Genomic DNA, 27,398 nt, shown 5'->3' with positions numbered 1-27,398 from the left:
CTAGGCTGATGGCAAACTCCTGGTCTCAAGCCATCCTCCCACCTCAGCCTCCCATAGTGCTCAGACAACAGGCATACACCGCCATGCCCAGCTTAAGGATTATTATTTTAAGTGACATATATTTTTAAGATCCCATTTCTGTGTAGTCTATCAATCATCTTTCTCTACTAATAATATGAAATTAGATAATGAAATGTTATCATTGATTATTTCTGGGCAGTGGATCTAGGGGAGAGTTTTAGATTTCTTTATTCTTTCCGATAGTGTTTCTGTAATAAATATGAATCATTTCTACTAAAAGCATTTATTTTAAGCCATAAAACATGTTATTTTTTAACTAAATAAAATAATTTAAAGACTAGTTCTAATTCATCTTCCCTCAGAATTATCAGTACCTTTATTTTATAGTCACAACCTTTCATACCAACCATGATTAAAATCTTTAAGTGCTGGCCTTAGAATGGCGTATGTGTACAAAACAAGCTGAAATATTAGCATGTGTCTAACCATATGACTTTAACCTTTAAAAGTTATTTTTAAGAGGAGAGAAGGGTGATTGACTCTTTTCAGATAGTTCATATAATTCTAAATTTTCCACAGAACCCTAGAATTTGCTTACTAGGTACAATTCATTTTTCTTGAACAATCAGATGAAAATGAGACAGTACAAAAGCATAAAGTTTCCATCTATTCTATATTAGGACAAAAACAAAGTGGTAGCATTTAAACCCAAATAAGCAGTGTTTATTAGCTACAGAAGTATAAGCATCAACCAGTATACAATTCACTGAACAGAAATTGATGACCTTTGTTCTAACATACTTATTCTATCCAGAGAAGTTTTTTTTTAAGGTTAATAAACTCTCCAGTTATATTAAGGAAATAACTGAGTACTTAGTTTGTTATTCAGAGGTCAGCCAGTAGCATTTTACGTGCAGTTGAAATTCTTCAAGATCTGATAATAAAGATACCTCAACAAAGGATAGGCGATATTTCTTTTTTCCAGTTAAAGTGGCACTGCCCATAGCAATGAGATGAAAGCAATATTCAATTCCTTCTTCCAGCCAACTTTGAAATTGTTTTTATGAAATTATAACAACTTTTAGAATTCACATTATTTCCATTTTTATGCATAAGGTAAAACTTACTAATATTTCTATGTTATATTCTAGTTTACAGAATTTAGAGCTTCGTAAAATGCAAAACACATCATTATCCTAATTAGAGTTGCTATAAATGACATCACTACTTCTTTTTGGTTTTGTTTTTGTTTTTTCTGAGACAGAACCTGTTGCCCAGGCTGGGGTGCAGTGGCATGATTTCAGCTCACTGCAACCTCCACCTCCCAGGGTCAAGCAATCCTCCTGCCTCAGCCCCTCTAGTAGCTGGGATTACAGGCACACACACCATGCTTGGCTAATTTTTGTATTTTTAGTAGAGACAGAGTTTCACCATGTCAGCCAGCTGGTCTCGAACCCCAGAGCTCAGGTGATCCACCTGCCTCTGTCTCCCAAAGTGCTGGGATTACAGGCGTGAGCCACCACGCCCGCCCAACATCACTAATTCTAAGTAGTTGTATGACTTTACTCTATCTCTAAAATGAGGACACATCTGTTCTTGATTAACTCACAGACATTGCTGAAAGGCACAAATGTGATATTCTGTATAAATATCCTTTATATCCTTATGATACAAAGAAGTATATTATCTACAAAGAAGTATATTATCTATATAAATTCTGTATTAAGTATACAAATACAGCATTATATTATCACTCCTTGTTCCTTTAAAACAGTCAGTTTGCATTACAGCAAGGCACTAATCAGTATTGCAGATTTGCAATCCTTTTGTAAGAACGTTATTAGAATTATAAAGAAATGAAATATGATGAAAAATAAACTTCTGGAATTTTTATATTTTGGAGTTTTTTCACATCTTAACATCATGTAGATACCAATTTGTGGACCTTAAGTAAGGTGACTTTAACAGTTTGACCCTAAGTCTAACAGATTAATAATTCTAACACGTCTAACTTAGGTAAGACCTCAGCTCTTTACTATGTCTGTCTGGGCATGTTCAAGGTACAGGATGCCACAAGTATCATCAGAGTAGCATCCTGCAGCCCTGCAGTTCTGTTCTCTGGCTACTCCTCGTGCCATATTGCTGCCACGTTTCTCTATGTTTTATTATACCCCAGTGCTCCTCCCCAGCCATTCATCCAGCAGTAATGATTCACCCCTGGCTTTCCGTGAACTCAGGAGTCTGTGCTCACTACCACCAAGGCCACCTGGAGTTCCTTGCTGCTTTCAGTTATCTATTGCTGTGTAACAATCACCCCATAACTTAGTGGCTTAAAATAATAATGATTTTATTATTTCTCACAAATCTGTTCACATGCAAATTCTGTTCTACATTGACTTTCTTTAATCTTTCTCATGTTTTAATAACATGGAAAACTTGTATTGTTTGGAATTATTTATTTATTTTATGACATGGAGGTCTTGCTGTGTTGCCCAGGCTAAAGTACAGTGGCACAGTTATGACTCACTACAGCCGCCATCTCCTGGGCTCAAGCCATCCTTCTGACTCAAACTGCCGAATAGCTGGGATCACAGACATGCACCACCATGCCCCACAATTTTTTTTTTTTTTTAGAGACAAGGTCTCGCTATTCTGTTTTAAAACCATAAAAGAAAGTCAAAGAACTGTCAGAATATTTAGCAGTTTGTCCATTTCTTTTGTCGCATTTTCATTTTCTAGTCTCAGGTAAATTGTGTGTACAAAAGATTCAGTTCTGCCTTCCTATCCACACTAAAGAAAGGGATTTTTTTTTTCTTTTTTTCTTTCTGCAAATATTTATTGAATACCTACTACGTATCAGGCCCGGGGATGCAGAGCTAAGCATGGCACAGTTTCCGTTTTAAAGGAATACTCAGTAGAAAGACCACAAATGGAAAAGTCAGTGAACATAATATTGTCTGACGACAATAATACTAGTAATACTTGTGAAATGTGTACCATGTGCCTGGCATTATTATATGGTTTAACACATTTAATATTCACAGAAAGATGCGTACTATTATTGTTACGTTTTTACAGAAAAGCAGACAGACACAGAAAGGTTAACAACTTGCCCAAAGTCACACTGCTACTTCAAGTATGTACAAAATGTTATGAGAACATGGAGAAAGGGTTCCTCACCTAGAGGAGGCAAAGATATTTTCCCAGAGAAAATGATCTTTCAATTTCATCTTTGAAATTATCTTCCTCGTGAAAAGTCCCCAGTCGGAGGGAACAAAATATGCCAAGGCAGAGAAAAATAATATGACTCTTTTCAGAAATCAAGCAGTTCAATATCAATGGAGCACAGAGATGCAAAAGATAAAATTGGAGAAGTCAGAGGAGTTAGATCAATTTGGTCTAACGTGCATAGCCTGACGAGGGGATTTTTCTTTAATGAGAAAGCAAGGAAAGGTCGTTGAAATATTTTAAGTGATGATTGATATAACAGAGGGTGTAAGAAAAGTTAATGAGGGCAGACAGTTCCCATGAAAAATAAGAAAGGTCAGAATTAAGGCTGAAGTAAGTATTTGGGACATGGGAACAGATATGAAAGAGATTTAGGGGAGGTGGGAGAATTTGACAAAACTTGATGATTGGGTGTGAGGAGGAGGAAGGAATTTCAGATTTCTGGCTTGGATCCTTGAGTGGGAGGTGTCAAACATGAGAGGAAGAAAAGGTTTAGAGAAGGAACGATGAGCTTAAACAACAGCAAGTGTGTTGTTGGGGAAAGGGTGAACAGAGCACTTTAGATAAGGAAGACACACAGAAGTAGATGGGATATTAGGGCATTGCTTTCATTTTAATTTGGATACTGGGTTCACATATGTTCATTTTGTTGTTAGACTTCATAACTTGCACATATAGTACAGATATTTTCTAGTATGGATAATATGCAGTAAGTTTTTAAAGTAACATTTGGTAACACTGCTATTGGAAAAAAATATCCTATGTTAAGATTTTGAGAAGATGACCCAGTTCTCCCGTATGTATATGCATTAGGGATTAAATGTCACCAAAGCAAAGACTATTTGATTTATATAGCTCTTCTTCGTGCATTAAAAATGAAAAATAAAAAACAAAGGAACAGTGGTTTCTGTGACCAGCAAAAAAAGTTATTGTCTGCGACTCTGTGGTATTTATTGTGGTTAGATTAATTTCTGTGGCTATCTTATTTTTTAATAAATACAGAGAAGACAGAATTAGCTATGTGAAGCAAATGAAAAACTTTGCTTTTTAAATTGTTTGTGGTGATTATGGATACTTGTTTCTTTGTTTTAAATTTAATTTTTTAAATTTACATAATGTATTTTTATGTTTTAATACATATAACACAGAGTGAACAGATTAATGTAATTAGCATACCCATCATCTCAAATGTTTACCATTTCTTTGTGCTGGGAATATTCAATATTTTAGTTCTGCCTATTTGAAACTATATATTACTGTTAACTGTAGTCATCCTACAGCATTATAGAACACTTGAACTTCTTTTTCTTTTTCTTTTTCTTTTTTTTTTTTTTTTTTTGATGGAATCTCGCTCTGTCGCCAGGCTGGAGTGCAGTGGTGCGGTCTTGGCTCACTGCAATCTCCGCCTCCCGGGTTCAAGCGATTCTTCTGCCTCAGCCTCGCTGGTACTACAGGCACCCGCCACCACGCTCAGCTAATTTTTGTATTTTTAATAGAGACAGGGTTTCACCATGTTGGCCAGGATGATCTCGATCTCTTGACCTTATGATCTACCCGCCTTGGCCTCCCAAAGTGCTGGGATTACAGGCGTGAGCCACTGCGCCCGGCCAACTTCTTTTTTTTTTTTTTGAGATGGAGTCTTGCTCTCTTGCCCAGGCTGGAGTGCAGTGGCACGATCTCGGTTCACTGCAACCTCTGCCTCCTGGGTTCAAGTGATTCTTCTGCCTCAGCCTCCCAAGTAGCTGGGACTATAGGCATGAGCCACCACACCCAGTAAATTTTTGTATTTTTGGTAGAGACAGGGTTTCACCATATTGGCCAGGCAGGTCTTGAACTCCTGACCTCGTGATCCGCCCACGTTGGCCTCCCAAAGTGCTGGGATTACAGGCATGAGCCACTGCGCCCGGCCTCAACTTTATGGTGTTACATTTCTGTTGAAGGTAAAGCATTTTGTTTGGAATCAAATTTTCATTTAGTCTCGGGGGTAACTTGTAATTTTAAATAAGGTGGTTGGGGAAAGCTTCTGAGAACTGGAGATTTGAACAGAGAATTAAAGGTGAAGACATTAGCCACACGGATTCTGGGGAAGAGCATCCCAGGAAGGAAGCCAGCCTAGTGTAAACCCTAAGACAGGTCTGTACTTATCACATAGAGTTCATTGTGGCTGGAGCAGAGTAGTGTGACCAGAGGTGCAAGCCATTGTTAAAGACACTGGAACTGACTCTGAGTGAGGTGGGAAGCTGTTGCAGTGTTCTGAGCAGAGAAGTGACATTATCAGATTTTATGTTTTAAAAGCTCTACTATGGAGAACAGCCTGTATCAAAGCAAAGATGGAAGCTTGGAAACCAGTTAAGAGGCTATATTAATAAACCAGCGAGTAGTGGTGAGTAGTGAGTGGTGACTTGGACCAGGCTGGTAGCAGTGGTCAGATGCTAGATTCATTTTAAAAATAGAACCCATAAGATTGTTTGACAGATTGGCTGTGAATATTCAAAGTGAAGAAACCTCATTGAGTTCATGAAGTTGGGAGTAAGTATACCTAGAGAAGAGAAGAAAATGGACAAGTTATTTATAAAATGTATATGGAAATGCAGAGGGCCAAGAATAGTCAAGACAATCTTGAAGTAGAAGAGCAAAGAACAAAATTCTAGGATGCCATACAGGTATTAGTAGTGGGATAAGTTACTTATATCAAGATTTATTGTAAAACTACAGTAATTACGACAACATGGTATTGGGTCAAGGATGGACACATAATCAATAAAAAACATAGAGTCTAGAAAGTGACCCATACATATACAATCATATATGGTCATTTGTCTTATCACAAAGGTAGCACTACATAGCATTGGGGGAAGATTGCTGTTCGCAATTATGATTGTGTGTCAATTGGATATCCATCACTTGCAGAATCATAGTCACCTATCTCAGACCAAACACAAAAAATAAATTCTAATCAGATCACAGATAAAAATAAAACAATAAAACTTCTCAAAGATAATATAGAAAATTTCTTCATGACTTTTTTTTTTTTGAGACAGAGTTTCGCTCTTTCACCCAGGCTGGAGCGCAGTGGTGCGATCTCAGCTCACTGCCACGTCCGCCTCCCAGTTTCAAGTGATTCTCCTGTGTCAGCCTCCCAAGTAGCTGGGATTACAGGCTCCCACTACCACGCCTAGCTAATTTTTGTACTTTTAGTAGAGACGGGGTTTCACCATTGTTGGCCAGGCTGGTCTCAAACTCCTGACCTCGTGACCTGCCCGCCTCGGCCTCCCAAAGTGCGGGGATTACAGGCATGAGTCACCACACCTGGCCAATTCTTCACGACTTTAAGATAACCAAAAACAACCTTAAACATGACACAGAAAAGCATTAATCATAAAGGAAAAGACTGATAATGACAAATTGGAAAACACTAAAATTAAGCACTTCTCTTCATCAAAGACACCATTGAGAGTGAAAAAAGAAGCCAGAATGGGAGAAAATAACATGTAAGTGCAAGAAATGGCTCATATTCAAAATATAGAAAGAAAAATGGACAAGATGCTTCACACCCAAAAAGGGGTGGGGTGCATACAAATAGCCAAGAAACATAGGAAAAGGTGCTCTCACTTCTTTTACTGGAGTGTGGCAACATTATGTAATGCTGGACCACATTTCTATCCTCTTTTTATATCTTTGGGGAAAGAACTAGAGTTTCCTGGGCCTTTATTTGTACCACCACACCTTTAGGATTGCATAGGAATCAAGATTGTTCAAATTTAGCCTAAAATGTGAATGGTTGTACATTAAAAGAGAATAAAAATTTATTCTTGAAGATGAGATTACTATTTTAAGAAAAGCTCTTCTACCATATGCATCAAATAATATTGGGCACACTCACGCTCATGCATGACCTCTTTATTAAAAATTGGATGCCTCAGCCTTGCAGCTAAAACCTGTGGAATAGAGAATGAGGTCAGAAAAATACCACTACAAAAACTAACAACTCATGTTTTAAAATAAATATCACCAGGGAAGAAGGACACTGAGACAATTCTGTACAAAGAACGCCTATTTTCTTCTAATGTTTCAAAATCTATTTTGACTTTTTTCCCAAGGATGTAATCTAAAGGTAGAGGCTGCCCTGAGTGTCACTTATTGATTGTCATAAGATGAAGATTTTCATGAGATGGCACTGGGATCCAAGGTAACCAGCCTGTGTTCAGCGGGGACTGGAAGTGATAAGGATAGAAAAGCATCTGTGTTTAGAATGCTCCAATGAGCAATCTGCACTCTCCTGAGATGACCCTTTACTGTTGCTAGGCACTCATTTCTGTTTCTGGAGTGGGTGGCAACATTATGTAATGCTGAACCACATTTCCATTCTCTTTATATATCTTTGGGGAAAGAATTAGAGCTTCCTGAGTTTTTATTTTGTACTATTAAATCTTTAGAATTGAATAGAGATTGAGATTGTTCAAATTTGGCCTAAAAATTGAACTATGGTACATTTAAAGAGAAAAAAAATCTATTCTTGAACATGCAATTACCATTTAAAGAAAAGCCTTTTTACCATAAGCATCAAAGAACATTAGACACTCCCCTGCATAAGCAGTAGTTTAGGTGATTAATTTACATAATTCACATCAAGTATAGGGAACTCCTATACCTCTGTTTTATTTCCTCTGTTCCCAGAAATGCCTAATGAGAAACTGATTTTCTTTTACCTTATGGATATTTCTGATTGTCCTTTTTTAGAACAAAGCTGCTGAAAATTTAAAGAACAGGTTTTAGGGGTTTATTTGCAGCAAAATTAACAAAAATGTAACTGCGATGGGCCCTCCCATTGAAAAAAAAAATGCTAGCTAAAATATTTATTTAATTATACTTTTTCAGTGCACCAGTCAGGGAAGCCATTCAGACCACGAGTTTTTGTATAAACAAAATGAGAATCAAATACTACTTGATTACATGGTCAACCAAAAACTTTAGAACTAATGAATATTGGATAATAAATATACTACTGTTACATGTAAGTTCTCAGAACTGGAAATGTTTGATGGTGATCTCTTGTAAGAGTCAAAATAAATGCCTTTCGAGTTGTTTTTTTGTTTTGTTTTGTTTTGTTTTAATGCACCATTGAGTTTATTAAAAAGTACGCTTACTCAGAGACCAAAGGCCAAGAAAGGTAAACAGAGCACTAAAGCCACCTTTCATCTAAGGACATTTCCTGAAACCTGATGACCTTGACATTTTGGTTTTCATGTTCTCATGGGGCATGTGGGGCAAAAAGCAACACCAAGGACTGACCCAGTGTAGGTAGTCTAATAGCATAAAGCTAGAAACCAAAGAAATAAAAAACTGTGTCTCATTTATCCCATAGAAGGCAGGGGTGTGGAGTGGGGAGAGAGATAAAGAAAGAACAGCCAGGTGTGGTGGCTCACGCCTGTAATCCCAACACTTTTGGAGGCCAAGGCTAGTGGATGACTTGAGCCCAGGAGTTGGAAACCAGCCCAGACAACATAGTGAGACCCCATCTTTACAAAAATGTTAAAAGTTAGCTAGCCATGGTGGCGCTCGCCTGTCATCCTAGCTGCTCAGGAGGCTGAGGCAGGAGGATCCCTTCAGCCCAGATTTTGAGGCCGCAATAAGCTATGATGACACCACTTCACTCCAGTTTGGGTGACATTGTCAAGGAGAATAGAGAGAAAAGCTACTGATCTAAGTAACTTTGGAAATGATTGGAATCTGTAAGACTAAACTCAAAAAGACCCGTACATGATACTACTGTAGTTGATAAAGTTGTATACCATGAATGTATATGGTTAGCAATTCTGAAACCACCATATATGTTTACTGGAATTGACCAGTTAAGTAAATGCTTCTCATTGTTGGAATGTTAGTTTACAGATAAGAAAGGGGAGGAAGCTAGAATGATCCATGTGGGGAAGAGGAAAGATGAGGAGGGAAGGAGGCATTCCAGCTAAGAATCATAACCCAGGATTGAAGTTGAAATACAAGAGGCATATTGAGGAAACCATGTTGGAACAGATGGTTTATATAAGGCAGTGCTTTTCAAATTATATTCTGATGCACTCCCACAGGGGGCTGGCCAGCAAGGGGTGAGGAGGCCCACTAGTGAAGTCTTTAAGTGAGGCAGTGCTGCAGGTATATTAGAAAGATTGATCTGACAGTAGACACAGAGGAATGTTTTGGGAAAGGGAAACTGTTCGGTAAATCCGATGAGATGGCATGAGCCCAAATGTGTTATTGGCCACGAGTTTGAAAGTAAAACAAGAGGATGGATGCATGTATTCTCACCAAGGGAGAACCACCAGGACTGGGTTACAGATGGGAGAAATATTATACCACGGGAAGGAGGTATCAAAGCTCCATCCAGTGACAGAAGTGAAGAATCTTATGTTGGATGTAAATCTGATGTACTAGATTGTTTGGGAATATGGAAATTCATACTTTTGATTGTATCCAAGTTCTAAAGGGAATTACAAAGTGAATTATAATAATTAGCTTGAATATATCAAATATAACTAGATGGCTAACTGTGGGATTATATCTAGTGTCAGCAGTGTGGGTGGACACACAGCAGACCTGGGAATTCTTATTTACAATTCAGTTCTTAAGGTTAATTCTTTTCTTAGAAGTCTCTAAATTTCTGAGTTTAGGTAGGGGTGGGGATAAGTTAAATTGAAAAGCCCCAAGCACTGTGGCACAGCTAAAAATCCCATATCCAGAGTCTAGGAGTTGGCACTTCTGGTAAGGTAGCATTCACAAGGTAGTATTGTTAAGGATGGCAGAGATTTGGTAGGATCGAATCCCCAACAGAGGAAGAGTTGGTATTCCTCCTCGGGCCCAATAAGCCACAAACCTAGAGCTACAGGTTAAGGAAGGATAAGGATGTGAGGGGTAAGGACCTCAGGTAGTATCTACTGTCCTCTCCATCAAAAGAAAATAAATAAACTATAAATGAACTAAAAATATACAGGTATTTGCTGGCTCTCAATGTAGAAAAGTCAATGCAAAGTTATTTAATATAAAGGTTCACAAATATACAATATATACACTTCAGCAAAATTTATAAACAAAATCAAAAGGTAACAATCTATAAAAATAACAACATATAAAACAGACAATTAACATATAAAACTGATGCTAGAATCAGCAACACTCCAGTAGCACAAGAACAGCTAGTGTCCAGATCTTGGTTTCAAATACCATTTTCCAACATCAGGAATAACGGCTCCTTAGAGACATGTTGATTCTAGGAATGGGCAGGAAATACACATGATGAGCCTGCAACATCTTGTAGCGCCAGAAAGTAAAGAAGTGCTCAAACAAAATAAAACCAATGTAGGTATGTCGTAGGGACACAGGAGCCAGTTGAGAAAGATCCCAATGACCCAAGGAGATCTGGAACAATTTGAGCAGCAAAATAAAGTAGTATTGGATTATACCACCCAAAGCATAAAATAAATATCATGAGTCCATACTCACATAAATAAATGAATACAGGAGAATAGGTAAATCTCTCCTGCAAAGGAATCCATATAATTTATGTAGATACTCCGCCCTCAAGGAAATAGAGCATCACTCCCCACTCCTTAAGTATAGGCTGTACATAAGTGACTTTCTGCCAAAAAATGTGGTATGTAAATCTGGGGAGGGGCATCAGTAACTTCACCTAACATGTACTACCTCAGCCAGGTGACCCAGTTCATCATCAGTGATAAGTTATGTTGATACTATATATGTCTTGATATATAATGAAATACGATATTTCTTGTGTTTTTCACATGAGAAAAAGAGAATATCACGAAGATGACACATCATCTTCGTGATATTTCTCCCAAAAACCCATGTCCTGAGTCTAATCTTAAGAAAAATTTCAGACAAATGTCCCTAATTGAGGGACATTCTAAAAAATACTTAAGTAGCACTCCTCAAAACTATCATGGTTATCAAAAGTCAGGCTTGAGAAACTTTGTGAGGAGCCTGGGGAAACATGATGAGTAAACATAATATGGTAAATGGATGGGATCCCAGATGGGATCCTGGAAAAGAAACAAGACCTTAGGAAAAACCAGGCAAATTTGAATAAAGTATGGACTTCAATTAATAATGATATATTATTATTAGTTTTTTAATTGTGGCAAATGTATCATACCAGAGTAAAATTTTAAGAATAAGAGAAATTGGGTGTGGAGTTTATGGGATCTGTACTATCTTCACAATGTTTCTGCAGAACTGTTCTAAAATTAAAATTTTATTTTAAAGGAGTAAGTGGCCAACATTATGGCATTTCTGTCTTATTATATCTCCTAAATAAGGCATTATTTTATATAGTCACAAGACAAATACCACTTAAGAAATATAACATTGGAGCGGGACACGGTGGCTCATGCCTGTAATCCCAGCACTTTGGGAAGCCGAGGCGGGCGGATCACGAGGTCAGGAGATCGAGACCATTCTGACTAACACGGTGAAACTCCGTGTTTACTAAAAATACAAAAAAACACACACAAAAATTAGCTGGGCGTGGTGGCGCGCGGCCGTGGTCCCAGCTACTCGGGAGGCTGAGGCAGGAGAATGGCGTGAACCCAAGAGGCGGAGCTTGCAGTGAGCCGAGATTGCGGCACTGCACTCCAGCCTGGGCCACAGAGCGAGACTCCCATCTAAGAGAGAGAGAGAAAGAGAGAGAAAAAACGTTGATAAACTATTAATACCTACTAAAGTAGTTCATATCCAGAATACCCAGGTTGCCTAGGTAGTGCCTTGTGTAGCTACGTGCTTATTGTTTTTAATGCAGAATCCAATCAAATAGCATTGCATCTTACTGTCATTTCTCTTTTATCTCCCTAGCAGAACAGTGCCCTCATGATGAGGAATTTTAACACCCCTTCTTTTCAGTTGATATACCAGACTGCCCTTCATGTAATCACTTGTATATGTTTCTTTAGGGAGGAAAAAAGTAGTAAAGTTAGGATTGGTGGAGATTATACCATTTCTCAAGTAGGATCATCCCAGACTGCCCTTGAGTGACGTTTCATTAGATGCAGGGGGCTTGCTAGTGCCAAGCAGCCAGCCTGCTGGTTTTGTGCTGTAATTAGTGATGTCAGAATTAAATTAGATGGTAGTGTAGTTCTTGTGGCACATGTTTGTTTCTTTTTTATCAGGTTGTCCTAGATAGAAATAAAGTTCCCACCTCTCTGATTTTCTTGTAGTAAGAAAGTACTTAGACATTCTCTCTGTCAGTTGACTATCTCAAGAGAACATGGAGAATACTCATAAATGCTTTTAGAATGGCTTAATTTTTATGTTCTGGTTGTTACTTCTGTAATAAAATTTCTGTTACTGTTCACTTACTTTACAAAATAAGAAGACCAAACCTTTTTTTAAACCCTCGTTAATGAAAAACAGTAAATAGGCAGTATGGCTGTGAGAGGAGGGAGAGCTCACAACATGAAGAGCAAGATTGTTCTAGCCACAGGGAGTGGCATGGGAAAAAATTACTGTGTTGGAGATCCTGGAGGTATTAGAGTGATTTGAATAAATGGAATGAAGGAAGTGGTTTAAGAAATTTGAAAATAGAATGTTTTGCTTTCCAAATCATCACAAATTTAATTTTAATTAAAAAGCGATAGCAAGTTCACTGATGTGTCCCTAGTGATAGAAAAACACAGCACCTTGACATGTAGTATGCCATCAGTGATACCTGTTACTGTTTAATGGAGAGTTAAAAGATTGTTTGAAAGTGAAATATTAAATTCACCTAGTGAAGCATTTTCGTGCTCATTGGTGAAGTGCCTGGAGGTGACTGTAGTTTAGACTGTACGTTAGGTATGAATGTTCTGTGGGAAGGCTTGGCCAGAATTTTATACCTGAGTTCAGTTTAGAGAAGTTCACTTTGTGGTCATGTGATACTGAAAGAGTTGCACAGAATAGGGTAGAATTTGTGTTTATGGCTTTCCTTACTCATCTTCCTTTAATTTGTAGAGAGGAGTGTATTTCAAGAGAGGAAATTTTTTTTGCAACGTTTTCACAATTGTTCGTACATGTTTTTTCTTCACCAGAAGCTTTCTTTAAAAACTTTAGATTGGCCGGGCGCGGTGGCTTATGCCTATTTGTAATCCCAGCACTTTGGGAGGCCAAGGTGGGCAGATCACGAGGTCAGGAGATCGAGACCATCCTGGCTAACACAGTGAAACCCCGTCTCTACTAAAAATACAAAAAAAATTAGCCAGGCGTGATGGCGGGTGACTGTAGTCCCAGCTACTCGGGAGACTGAGGCAGGAGAATGGCATGAACCTGGGAAGTGGAGCTTGCAGTGAGCCGAGATCGCGCCACTGCACTCCAGCCTGGGCGACAGAGCAAGACTCCGTCTCAAAAAAAAAAAAAACAAACAAAAAACCTTAGATTGCAATTGAACTTTCACGTTAAGTCAGTGGGGCTAATGGTAAGTTCGGGTTTTACACATCCTGTGCTGAAGGGGCTACATAAACAATTCCTCTGAGTCAAGAGTTACTCAGGAATCAGGAGTTGGTCAGATGATGAGTAATCATTTGATAGGAATTAAAGGGTATGGTGGTTGTTGATTAAAGACATGGATATTCCTTTATGTAGATTTAGTATACAATCAGCAAATGGGTCTCATATCTTTTTTATATATGACAGTATTATGCCTGTGGAATTACAATTGCTTAGAGAACTTTGGAATATTGACATCATTGAACTGTTAATATTGGGGATCTGCTATGAGCTATACATTGTTTGCAATACAAGTTTTGTTTGGAGGAGAGTTTTTTGGTATAGAGGAAAGAGCACAGGTCTTCAAATTAGAAGCTCTATGTTTTGGCTTTAACACTTGCTGGGTACTTAATTCATAAGATCATTAATCTCTCTGAGCCTTTTATCATCATCTGTAGAACTAGAACAATAACACCTACCTCGCCTATGAATTTTCTGTGTGTAATGACAATCAGGATGGAAAAATTGCAGCTGGAAAACTGTGGAGTGCTGTAGATTGTAGGGACCATTGTCTTCTTTCAGCCGTATGAGCCATTCTGTGGTACTCTACCCACAGGATGCTGAGTTACTGGAGTGCTTCAAGGGTTTATAGCCCTTGGTTCTACAGTGTACTGTGTTCCAAGTTCAGCATTCTTCTAAACATTTTTTTGTTGGGGTCTACCACATCGTAGACCCTTGTGGTTGTAGTGGGGTGTGGCTAGTGGGGAGAGAGTGAGGAGATGAGGAAGTTCAAGTCTGAGTTGCTGTAGCTTGATTTATTTTCCCCTCTAGTTTCATCTTTACCTTTCCTTTTCGAGTAGAAATTATAGGCTCTGGAGTAAAATTAGAAGTGTAGCTCCAATTTAGCTAAGTTTAGCTGTAACATGAAAATTCCAAGCTTCATAGCTTTTGATGACTATTATGAAAAACAAAGTCTTTCAAAGGAATTTCCACTGTCTTTTTCTCTCCTTCGTGGTTTTAAACGTGAACCTTTGGTTATAGAATTCAGAATTTGGGGTTGTTGTTGTTGTTGTTTTCCCCATGAGTTTGACTCTTTCTCCTTGTATGTAATTTTCATATTTTTCTTTAAGGTTTAGTCACTTAGCCATTGTTTTGCTAAATGGGAATTCTCTGCTAGCAGGGATTTTTAGCAACAAATTTCTTTTTCTTAAAATTTCTGTAAGACCAAAGTTACATATTATTTTGGTAGTGATCATGCATGAACTTTTGCTTCCTGATGGCTGCAGTGGCAGAATAACTCAAGTATGAAGTTTATCACAGGGAGAATATACACAGGTACCTTGGTTATTAGTAGACTTTGCACTACTTGTGATCATTTGGTCTTAAGCAGGAACAAATTTATTATTTTGAAAGATGTATTAAGTTGTTGTCATTTTAGTTTACTCTTTGTAACTCTCTCTTTTATCATGATGTCTTACATTTATTTTTGCATCTAAGTGAAGGATAGAGTGTGGCAAAACTCAAGATAACCTATAATCACTTTCACATTACTTTAAAAAATCCAGTTAGACTGAAACCAGCATACTATACTGACAACATTTTGCTTAATCATAATCAGTTTTAATCCAACATCAAAATAAGCGTAATATTGTCACACATTGGTTTGTTGAAGATGCAGAATTTAGAAATTCAGATCCTTGAGCCCTACTGCCAAAAATCCTCCTTCCCAGTTGATTCTTATACATAGACAGGTTTGGGAACTATTGAACCATTTGTAAGGGGTGCTTTTCAAATAATTCTCAAGGGTTTAGAATTCGTCAGAGGACTCTACAGTCAATGAAATTAAGTTGTCTTAGGAACCTGTTAATTGCATTTATCTCTTTATTTATGAAGTTCCTAAGAAACATTTCCCCTGGGGGAAAAATATTACCTTGCAAAAAACTCAGAAAACCATTGTTTATAGACTATTTCTGGGATTCCTCATTGAGATTAAGATTCTGATTTTATTTTATTTTTTATTTATTTATTTGAGACAGAGTCTCGCTCTGTCGCCCACTGCAACAGAGCTCACTGCAACCTCTGCTTCCCAGGTTTAGGTGATTCTCCTGCCTCACCCTCCCAAGTAGTTGGGATTACGGGCGCGGGCCACCATGCCTGACTAATTTTTTTATATTTTTAGTAGAGACAGGGTTTCACCATGTTGGTCAGGCTGGTCTCGAACTCCTGACCTCAAGGGATCTGCCCATCTTGGCCTCCCAAAGTGCTGGGATTACAGGCGTGAGCCACCATGCCTGGCCTATGATTCTGTGTTTTAAATTCACTACAGTCTGTATTAATATTAGAGAACTAATACTCAAAGAGAATTGGAGTGAACTACTATAAATGACAGAAAAATTTGCCCTCTTTCTTAATTTTACATGAAACCATTTTTAAAATTGGTGGGGGTTTTGTTTTGTTTTGTTTTCTGTTTGCTTGTTTTTGATCCCAGGGTCAAGCCAGAAAACTTGGTTGTTATAATGGGCTGCCTTTTTGATTTCACTAAATTCTGTGAATTCTCCCTATGTATAGTGTTCCATTGTCCTCCCAATAAAAACATACTATAGTTTCCCTTGGCCAAAACCCATGTAGGCAGTGGTGTGCTGGTAATGCTTGACAACTGAGGGAAAGAGGACTGATTCATACCATTTGCTAATTTCTATGATGTAAAATACTCCCTACAATAGCCTAGTTCAGACTCCCAGTGTGACCTCACTAAATGTGGAGCTGGAAAGAAATGCACACAGCACACTTAGTATTTCTAGTATTTCCGCCATACAGATAGATGTACATAACTTGAAGAGCATAGTAAAATTATTAGGAATAAATAAATAATTAGGAGTAAAATAATTAGGAATAAATACAATTAGAAAATAATGAATTTTTCACTATTTACCTTTGTCTTTAATAAATTTTATATGTATGACTTATTGTTAGGATACCAAATAAACTGTTTCCATGCTTATCTTTGGGAAATGCCACTGTTTCAAAATGGGGGGCTTTTGCTTAGCGTTTTCTTCCTTATTCTATTGTTTAAATTAATTACCTATGTTAAATTTATGAACAACAAAGAAGCAGCTATCCAGGTGATTTTGATGTGTTACAGGGTTGGGGACCTTTTCTTGGTTTGCCTGACACCTTAGAGCTGCATTTTGTGCTTAATTGCACTGACTACTACATTTTAACTATTTATGCTCTGTTATGTTCTTTCAAATGATTTGAGAATTTTTTAACCAAATTGATATTTTAAATTATAAAGAAAAATAAGAGAATTGAGACTAGAAAATAGCAATCAAAGAAAATAAAAATCTCTGAATTACAAATATAAATATGCCAATTCTGAGGACCGCAAGTGTTGGTATAGTAGAACAACAGATTTGATTCTGAGTTTCCTGGCAACCCGTGGAGGGAAACAAGAAATAGTGTAATTCTTTTCAGATGGAAGGAAGACATCAGTTTCTCAAAGAAAGCTAAGCATTGCATTGTACTGAATTTCAGAGTAAATCTCTCACATGAAATTTCATATATAGGAATACTGACTAATAAAATAGTGCTGTATTTCTCTTACTTCTTATGGATTTTATAGAGCAGATTATTATAATATACTTCCAAAAAATCAAGAATGTAGTATGACTTTCCCGCCAAAGGGGACAGGTGTAATAGTTCAGGATTATAACCTAGTAATCAAGTTAGAATAACATCACCTAAAGGAATAAAGATTTAGAACAATGTTGGCAAAAGATGACAGATAGGTTTACCTAGCTCCTGTTCTTGGTTAGCGTGAGGTTATGGTGCTGTGTTGACAAGGATTCTGAGACCAGGGTCAGCAGAAACAAACGTAGGGAATGCCTAGCAATCTCTGACTTGATCACAAGAATGGGGAGTAGCACAGTTACCTCTGCATCTTTGCCATCCTTACTTCACATCTTATGTAAATTTTATTGGTCTTAGATGGCATCTCTAGTATAAACTGGATTACTAACGGAGTTTATACTCTTCAATAAGAGGCTGGAGGCCAGGCACAGTGGTTCACACCTGCAATCCCAGCACTTTGGGAGGCTGAGGCAGGCAGATCGCTTGAGGCCAGGAGTTCAAGACCAGCCTGGCCAAGATGGCAAGACCCCCCCGCCAAAAAAAAAAATACAAAAATTAGCCAGGCATGGTGGCGCTTGAACCCAGGAGGCAGAGGTTGCAATAAGCCAAGATCATGCCACTACACTCCAGCCTAGGCGACAGAGCAAGACTGTCTCAAAAATAAAAAATAAAAAATAGTTTTTAAAAAGAGGCTGGAGTGCTGTATTTTGTATTGATTTTTGAGAGTGTATTTAGTGTGTGTGTGTGTGTGTGTGTGTGTGTGTGTGTGTGTGTGTGTGTGTGTGTGTGAATTGCGACTAATTCATTCTATTGAGCTTGGGACGTGTCTTCCATCATTCCCATTTTTGATCCTCTAGTTTATTTTGTTTAATATTAGCTATCCTATTTTAGTTTATCTCTAGTCTCATTGAGTTGTTTGTTGTCCTTTCATCTAATAGAACACTGTAATTACATTTTTTTGTTGTTTGGAAGCATGATTCTGAAAGCCATGAAATAAGGAGAATTTGGCCAAGTAATTCCTATGTAAGTGTGGTCATATTACATTTAGTAATATGTAGATTATCAGCAATAAATTATTTGTTATATTTATTTTTAACAAGGTACAATTTAAATTCTTTTATCATATTAGAGAGGGAATTTATAATCTAAAGAAAATTTCAGGGGAAAATTTAGCTAGTTCAGAAATTAATTATTAACACTACTAACTATGGTATTTATGGATTTTTTTCCATTTTAGTAGTGATTTATACACTGCATAATTGTTCTAATCCATACCTTATTACCTTAGAAATACAATTCATCTTTTGAAAAGAATGTCTGTTCGCTACTCTTTTACTTAATTCATCTGTTGACTTTTTTCTTATCTTATTTTTTTAAATAGTCCTTAAATTGATATTTTCATACATTCTTGGTAAGAATATGTATAGGTGTTACCCTTCTAAAGAGCACATTGGCAGAGGACCTTCAAAATTTCAGACCTTTGACCCAGTTATTTCACTTCTAGGAAAATATCATTAGGAAGTAGAGATTTGAAGTGTGGATTCTGGGGTGAGAGTGCCTGGCTTTGAATGCAGCTGACAGACTTACAAATTGTATGACCTTGGGTTAGTTTCTTACCTTTTTAAGCCTCAGTCTTTGCATCTGTGAAATCAGTTATGCTGATAATGTAGCATTGCGTGAAACAGCAGGATAAAAATCTCTATATGCTCTAAGGTATTAATTATGTTTTAAATTATCTTCTAATGATGTTATAAAATATTGTTTTTAAAATATGTTAATTATGTTTACAAGTAATGATTCTTAAAAATATAGAAAAAATCTGGAAAAGAGGGGCTCACTGTTAATAATTCTTAAAACTAGGTAATAGGCATATGGAGATTTATTATATTCATATTATTCTATTTCTATATATTTTTGTTTTTCATAATACTTTTTTAAAAGAATGACAAGAAGAATAGATTAAAAACAGATTAAATCCTTGATATTAGTGCTTTGTAACCTGTTTAGATGTAAATTAACTCTTGACCAGTTTTGTTATTAAACCATTATTTATACTTTTTAATGGTTTCTTAAAGCATTTGGGAGATATATATCAGACTTGTTTGGTTAAGGATGAATTATGTCTGAATATCTGTCTAGAAAATAGCTGTTTTAAGTATTTTCCGTATCTGAAAATGATATGAGGACCATCTCCCACTACTGCATTCCCGTAAGTGGTTTTATTTTTCATCTTTTAAAATAGTGCAGGTTTTTCAACATAGTCAGCATTCGTACATTTCAAAAGTCAACTTTACATTAGTGGGGTGAACAGAATCTTATTTTGACAAAATTCCCCCTCTTTAGATAGGAATGAGGCAAAGAGGAAAGGAGTAACTATTTCTTCCTGTCTCTATAACTGAAGCAATATTCAATAGAAGTGAATTTTACTTGTAGCAAATATTCCCTTTATAAGCCCTCCATTTATCTTGTAGGTGGCCTTGTAAAATATACTTTATTTGATTTTACACACTGTGCTCATGCTTTGGCTTTATGCCCAACCTCCCAGGCTGCAGACATCTACAGTAGACCCCAGTGTTAAAGAAAACAAGCCCCCCAAAACCCTAGAAAATATTACAGTTATTAATAATAAATTCTCTGTAATATTCAGTTGGAGCAGTAATAAAATATTAATAGTAGCAGTCCTTAAAAATTGTCCCACTGGTCACTAAGACATTCAATCTTAACCATGTTCCAAATGAAATGCATTATTGTTTTCTACTTTCTACTCTTACAAGAAAGAGGTGTTAAGGGTATTCTGTTTATTTGTTTGACTTACTCTCTTTAATACAGAAGTTAAAAAATAAAGGCAAAGCACATATATGTACAGTATCAACTAGCACCAAATCCTTCCTATGTGAGAGAAAATGATCTGCTTTGGAAGCCAGTTACATACATTTAAGAAATATGTCAAGCAATCTAAAATGAATATATTAAATGGAAAATGACTAGTCCTGACAAATTCCTGACAAATTCTTCTAACATGCAAAATAGCGGTAATTTAGAAGTTTATGGAGGAAGGGTAGATCTTGAAGAAAAATATGTGTTTTAATTAAGGAAGGAAATAAAGAATGGGAAGAAAGAAGAGGAAGAAAGATAGGGAGGGAGGCAATCCAGGCATGAAGCAGACGCTCCAAGATTGAAGTAGAAATAAAGAGGCATATTGAGGAAACCATGTTGAAACAGATGGTTTATATAAGGCAGTGCTTTTCAAATTATGTTCTGATGCCGCCCCCAGACGGGCTGGCCAGCAAGGGGTGAGGAGGCCCGCTAGTGAAGTCTTTAAGTGAGGCAGTGCTGCAGGTATATTAGAAAGACTGATCTGACAATGGACATAGAGGAATGTGTTGGGAAACTATTCAGTAAGTCCGATGAGATGGCATGAGCCCAAATGTATTATTGGCCACGAGTTTGAAAATAAAACAAGAGAATGGATGCATGTACTCTCACCAAGGGAGAACCACCAGGAGTAGGTTACAGACTGGGAAGAATGTTGTACTGGGGGAAGGAGGTATCAAAGCCCCATTCAGTGATAGAAGTGAAGAATCCCACATTGAATGTAAATCTGATGGTACTAGATTGTATGGGAATACAGAAGATAATACTTTGATTGTATCCAAGTTCTAAAGGGAAATATAAAGTGAATTAAAATAATTAGCTTGAATATGTAAAACATAACTTTGGGTTTATATCTAGTGTAAGCAGTGTGGATGAACACACAGCAGACTGGGAATTTTGTTCTTGTTTACACCTAGTTAGTTGTTTTCTTAGATGTCTCTAAACTGAAAAGCTCCTGTGCAATGGAGGGGTAGTGGGGATGCTAAGTTAAACTGAAAAGCCCCAAGCTTTGTGGCACAGCTAAAAATCCTGTATCCAGAGTCTGGGGGTTGGCACTTTAGTGAAGTCGCTTTCACAGGTAATACTGTTAAATAAGGCAGAGATTTTTTTTTTTTTTTTTTTTTAGAGATGGAGTCTTACTCTGTCGCCCAGGCACGATCTTAGCTCACTGCAGCCTCCGCCTCCCAGGTTCCAGCGATTCTCCTGCCTCAGCCTCCCGGGTAGCTGGGATTACAGGCACACATCACCATACCCACTAATTTTTGTATTTTAGTGGAGACAGGGTTTCCCCATGTTGGCCAAGCTGGTCTCGAACTCCTGACTTCAGGTAGTCCGTCCCCCTCGGCCTCCCAAGGTGCTAGGATTACAGGCATGAGCCACTGCTCTCGGCCTTAAGGCAGAGATTGTTAATGATGTGGCCTCTAGTTGGTAAGTATAAAATCCCAAGCAAGAGAAGACTTGGTATTCTTCCTGTGACTTGTTGACATAAGCCCCAAACCGATGGATAAGGAAGCTACCAGGCATGTACTACCCTCTGCACCAATCAGTCAATCAGTCGGTAAACAAACTAACTATAAATGAACTAAAAATATGGAGAGATGTAAATATTTGCTGCAGTGTAAGGAAGACTTACGTAAATGCAAACACTTACTTTAAAGGTTCACAAATATATATGTGTTATGGGCTGAATTCTGTCTCCCCAAAATTCATATATTGAAGTCCTAACCCCTGTGCATCAGAATGTGGTGACATTTGGAGTTAAGTTCTTTAAAGGTGTGATTAAGATCAGGTATGGTCTTTAGGAAAGGCCTTAATCCAGTATGATTGGCTTCCTTCTAAGAAGAGATTAGGCCACACACACAAACTGAGGGGCCATTATGTGAGGACACAGCTAGAAGGCTACAAGCCAAGGAAAGAGGCCTCAGAAGAAACCAAATCTGCCAACATTTTGGTCTTGGGCTTGTAGCCTCCAGGACTGTGAGAAAGCAAATTTTTGTTGTTGAAGCCACCCAGTCTGTGGTATTTTGTCAGGGTAGCCCTAGCACACTAATACAATATGCATGCATTTCTGCAAAATTCGTAAATTAAATCAAAAGATAATAACCTACAAAAATATTGATTAACATGTAAAATAGACAAGGACCTAGAATCAACAACATTCCAGTAGCAATGAGCACACTTAACTCCCAGATCTTGGTTTCAAATACTGTTCTCCAATAAAAGGAACTGGGGCTCCTTGTAGAAATGGCTGATTCCAGGAATGGGGCAGGCATTCCCCTTTATCAGAGGGGAATATGTTCCAAGATTCCTGGTAGATGCCTGAAACCATGGATAGCACCAAAGCCTATGTATACCGTATTTTTTTTATCTGATAACCAAAACAGCTACTAAGAATAAGCGACTACAGGGAAGGTAATGTATACAGCATGAATACACTGAACAAAGGGATGATTTGCATTCTCGGCAGAATAGAGCAAGATCACGCATGAATTCATTATGGTACTCTGAATAGCATGCAATTTAAAACCTATGAGTTATTTCCAAAATTTTCCAGTTAATATTTTCAAACTGAAGTTGACGGCAGGTAACTGAGACTGCAGAAAGCAAAATTGCAGATAACAGGGGACTACTGTATACAAGATGAGCCTGGAGCATCACTTAGTACCAAAAAGTAACAAAGTACTCAAAAACCCTCACAACAATGGAGATATGTCAAAGGGACACAGGAGCTAACTGAAATATCTCCCAATGGCCAAAACTTTGAGCAACAAAATAAAGTAACACTAGATTATAACCCAGTGTATAAAATAAATATCCATTAATCCATACTGATACTGGGGAAGAATACACAAGTCTCCCATGCAGAATTCCAACTAAATTATCTGGAATTTATGTAGACACTCCACTCTCAAGGTGTACAGAATAACTCCCCACTCAAGCATGGGCTGTGCATGGTGACTTCTTTCCAAATAATACAGTACTAAAAAGTGAACAAAAAAGAGTAGCAGCAAAATCTGACAAAGCCCTACTTCAGTGTGGTGGTCAAGACTAACAGCACTGATAAGTCAGGTTGATAGACTGTGTCCTTGATATAATGTGATAAGAATTGCATTTGACCTCTGTGGTTTTCCTCCCAAAAACCCATATCTCACTCTAATCATGATTAGAATGAATAGAGAAGCATCCTACAACATACTTGACCAGCATGCCTGAAAACTGTCAAGGTGAAAAAAAACAAAGTCTGAGAAATTTACAGCCAAAAAAGCTAAGAGAGCAGCTGAGTGTAATGTGCTATCCTAGAACAGAGAAAGGAGACTAGGTAAAAACTAAGGAAACCTAAATAAAGTTTAATTCATAAACAAAAGTCAGCACTGGTACATTAATTGCAATGAGTGTACCATGCCAATATAAGATGTTAATAATAGGGGAAACTGGATATGGAGTATATGGGAACTATCTGTACTGTCTTTCCAACTTTTCTGTAAAATATTCTCCAAAAATGGCCATTTAAAACAACAGAAAACAAATAGACAAAAAGTTATCATATACTCATCAAAAGGCCAGTAAGCACTTGAAAAATTTCAAATGTACTGGTATTCAGAAACACACATTAGGCCGGGTGCTGTGGCTTGTGCCTATAATCCCAGCACTTTGGGAGGCGGAGGCAGGCAGATTGCTTGAGCTCAGGAGTTTGAGACAGCCTGGGCAACATGGCAAAACCCTGTCTCTACTGAAAATACAAAAATTAGCCAGACATGGTAGCACACGCCTGTAATCCCAGCTACTCGGGAGGCTGAGGCATGAGAATCGCTTGAACCTGGGAGACGGAGGCTGCAGTGAGCTGATACCACACCACTGCACTCCAGTCTGGGCGACAGGAGACCCTGTCTCAGAAAAAAAAAAAAAAAAAGAGAAATGCACATTAAAATAACTATAAAGTTATTGTTTTTCTCCTATTTAGCTCTCAAAAGTTTTTTCTGTTGTTGTTGTTTTGTTTTGTTTTTTTCCCTAACGATGGTGCTGATGATCGGCAACGTATAGGAATGTAAAATGGATCAGCCTTTCTGCAGGGCATTGTTGTGTTTGAACAGTATTCTCATTTTTTTTTACTTTTAGGCTGGTGTTTGGAATGCTTTATCCTGCATATTATTCATACAAAGCTGTGAAAACAAAAAACGTGAAGGAATATGTAAGTATAGTTTTATGAGTGATTAATCTGAGTTTAATATTTTAATGATACACACTGAAAAACTGCTATTAAGAGAAACGGCTGGAGTAACGTTTTGGGTTAAAAGGTGTTATGAATGTGAAGTAACAAAACTAATCTTTTTAAAAATCTTTGAAGATAACCCCAAAGTGGAGTTTCAATAAAAATAAGTATATGGTTCCCAAGATGAGTAACTGAATAGGTCTTGATTTAGTCTATAAATTCCCGTGTAATAAGGGGTTGGAGAACTTTTGTTTGTTTGACTTGGGGAGGAGAGTTGTGGGACTTTTTGCCTTATAAATTTATAGGTACATTGAGAATATCTCTCTGGCCCCAAAGCCTTTTTCTTCTTTTTTAGGTATTTCATCACTTTCTAATCTATATAAATATACAGATACTCCATCACCATTGACAACTGCCATCTTTTTTCCTTCTGGAGTCAGACTTCATTTGTAATGGTTTCGTTCTGATTTGCGATGAGTCCTCAGTATTTCTTTGTTTTTAGTTTCCTCTTCCCTATTCCCTAATTTTCTTTTTCTGTCACTAATATTTATTTTTTATCATTTCTGAAGTTCTCCTCATTTCCCATTTTATTCATACTATGTAATAGTAAATGGCCTTCCCCACCTATAAATCCTGATATAGTTTGGTATGTGTGATGGAGTGAATTTTTAGAGAATAGCAAAAGCATATTGTATTGGTGGTGGTAATCAACAGGATAAGCAGTCAATACTGAGATAACAGCACATCAATAACTATGACTCTTTCTTTAAAATTGAGGTGACATTCACATAACATAAAATTAACCATTTCAGAGGCATTTGATGCATTCACAATATTACACGTATATATAATACAATATAATACAACTCTAGTTCCAAAATATTTTCATCACTCCAAATAAAACCCTGTGCCCAAGTCACTGACAACCACCAATCTGCTGTCTGTATGTGTTTACATATCCTGGATATTTCATACAAATAGAATCATATAATATGTGACCTTTTGTGTCTGTCTTCTTTCACTCAGCGTGTTTTTAAGGTTCATACATATCTTAGTATGTATTTTATTTCGAATGTTTTACATTCCTTTTTATGGCTGAGTAACATTCTACTATATGGATATACGACATTTTGCTTATCCATTCATCTGTTGACAGACATATGAATTGTTCTGTCTTTTGGCTATTATGAATAGTATTGCTACAAGCATTCACATACAAGGATTTGTTTGAGCACCTGCGTTTGATTCTTTGGGATGTATAGCTGTGGTTCTTTGTAAGGAATCTTGGATGATAGTCTTGTCATCCAGTTGGTCAAATGATCAGGGATTAGACCATGATTCTTTATATTTTCAGGGTTTTTGGGGGTGGGAGGAAGGGATAGACTCTGAAACTTTTATAACTAACTCATTTTATTAAACTTTTACAGTTATTTTTTTCTCTTGTATATAAAACTAACTTCTAAAGTGAAGTATATATTAATACAAGTCAAAATGGTGGAATATATCTGGCAGAGGTAAATAAGTTACGTAGTTGGGCTCTGAAATTTTTCTATCCTTTTATTATATGTATCTTTTGGACCTAGGATTGGTGAAATTAATCTTAAGAGATGGAACCATATTAAGTCCTGGTAATTTAAGTTCATTTTATACATGGCTTGAAGGTTCATATTTTAATATAAGTTGGAGTAAATACTTTGCATGTTGTTTTACAGTGCTGGCACACATTAGTTTCTAGATGCCAGCACGTCTGTTAACAGTGCTTCTCAAGCTGCCTGTGGTACAAGACCACTTTTGTTTTTCCAATAAGTCATAGACTAATAATTTTTTTTTTTTTTTTTTTTTTTGAGACGGAGTCTCGCTCTGTCACCCAGGCTGGAGTGCAGTGGCGCGATCTTGGCTCACTGGAAGCTCCGCCTCCCGAGTTCACGCCATTCTCTTGCCTCAGCCTCCTGAGTAGGTGGGACTGCAGGCACCCGCCACCACGCCCGGCTAATTTTTTTGTATTTTTAGTAAAGATGGGGTTTCACTGTGTTAGCCAGGATGGTCTGGATCTCCTGACCTCGTCTGGATCCACCCGCCTCGGCCTCCCAAAGTGCTGGGATTACAGGCGTGAGCCACCATGCCCGGCCAACTAATACTTTTATAAAATGAAATACTAATCACTAGAAATAAAGAAATGAGAAAAGCCCCTAACCCTGAAATACAACCCAGAATTTTTTTTTTTTTTTTTTTTTTTTTTTTTTTTTTTTTGAGACAGGGTCTTGCTGTTATCACCCAAGCTGGAATGCAGTGGCACCATCATAGTTCACTGTAGCCTGGACCTCATGGGCTCAAGCGATCCTCCCACTTCAGCCTCCTGAGTAGCTGGGACTGCAGCCCTGTACACCATGCCTAGCTAATTTTTTTTTATTATTTTTCATAGAGACGGGGTCTTAACTATGTTGCCCAGGTTGGTCTTGGACTCCTGGCCCCAGGTTATCCACCTACTTCAGCCTCTCAAAGTGCTGGGATTACAGGCATGAGCCACGGTGCCCAACTCCCAAATTTTTTTTTACTATCTTCAGTGACATGAAATTACTGTCAAATAATGTACTTTTGCCTATTGTTTTCATTATTTTATTATTAATATACTTACAGTAACATAGTAGTGCTTTTACAGCCTTGTAAAATCCCATAGACAACACTGCCCTACTGTGTGATATTTTAATTGGAATTATCTTTTGGAAGATAAAAGTAAGAGTTGGCCATAATTTCCAAACACCATGAAAATATGAGTTGAAGAATCTACTTCTGGCCAGTGCTTAATAAATGGGAACTATCTCCCTATTTGGAATCTTTTTTATATTGTTACTAAATTAGATTTTTTTTTTAATCTAATTCAATGTACAGTTGAAGTACAGATTATTATGTCTCTCAACATTGGGCCCACTTCACCTAGAAAGCATTCCAGAAGCCCAGGATATATAATAAT

General features: G+C 37.4%; 1 protein-coding gene across 1 annotated transcript in view; it reads left to right on the top strand.

The window, feature by feature from the left end:
* REEP3 (receptor accessory protein 3) overlaps positions 1 to 27,398 on the top strand; it is a 103,581-nt gene that overhangs the window by 20,554 nt on the left and 55,629 nt on the right. Inside the window, 1 exon segment of the mRNA NM_001261663.1 lies at positions 24,334 to 24,406. Within this exon segment, the coding sequence (NP_001248592.1) occupies positions 24,334 to 24,406 (73 nt within the window).

Source organism: Macaca mulatta, chromosome 9 (genome assembly GCF_049350105.2).
Source record: "Macaca mulatta isolate MMU2019108-1 chromosome 9, T2T-MMU8v2.0, whole genome shotgun sequence".
Classification (NCBI taxonomy): domain Eukaryota; kingdom Metazoa; phylum Chordata; class Mammalia; order Primates; family Cercopithecidae; genus Macaca; species Macaca mulatta.
Note: the sequence above shows the minus strand (reverse complement) of the source record. Positions and strands in the feature narration are given on the sequence as shown.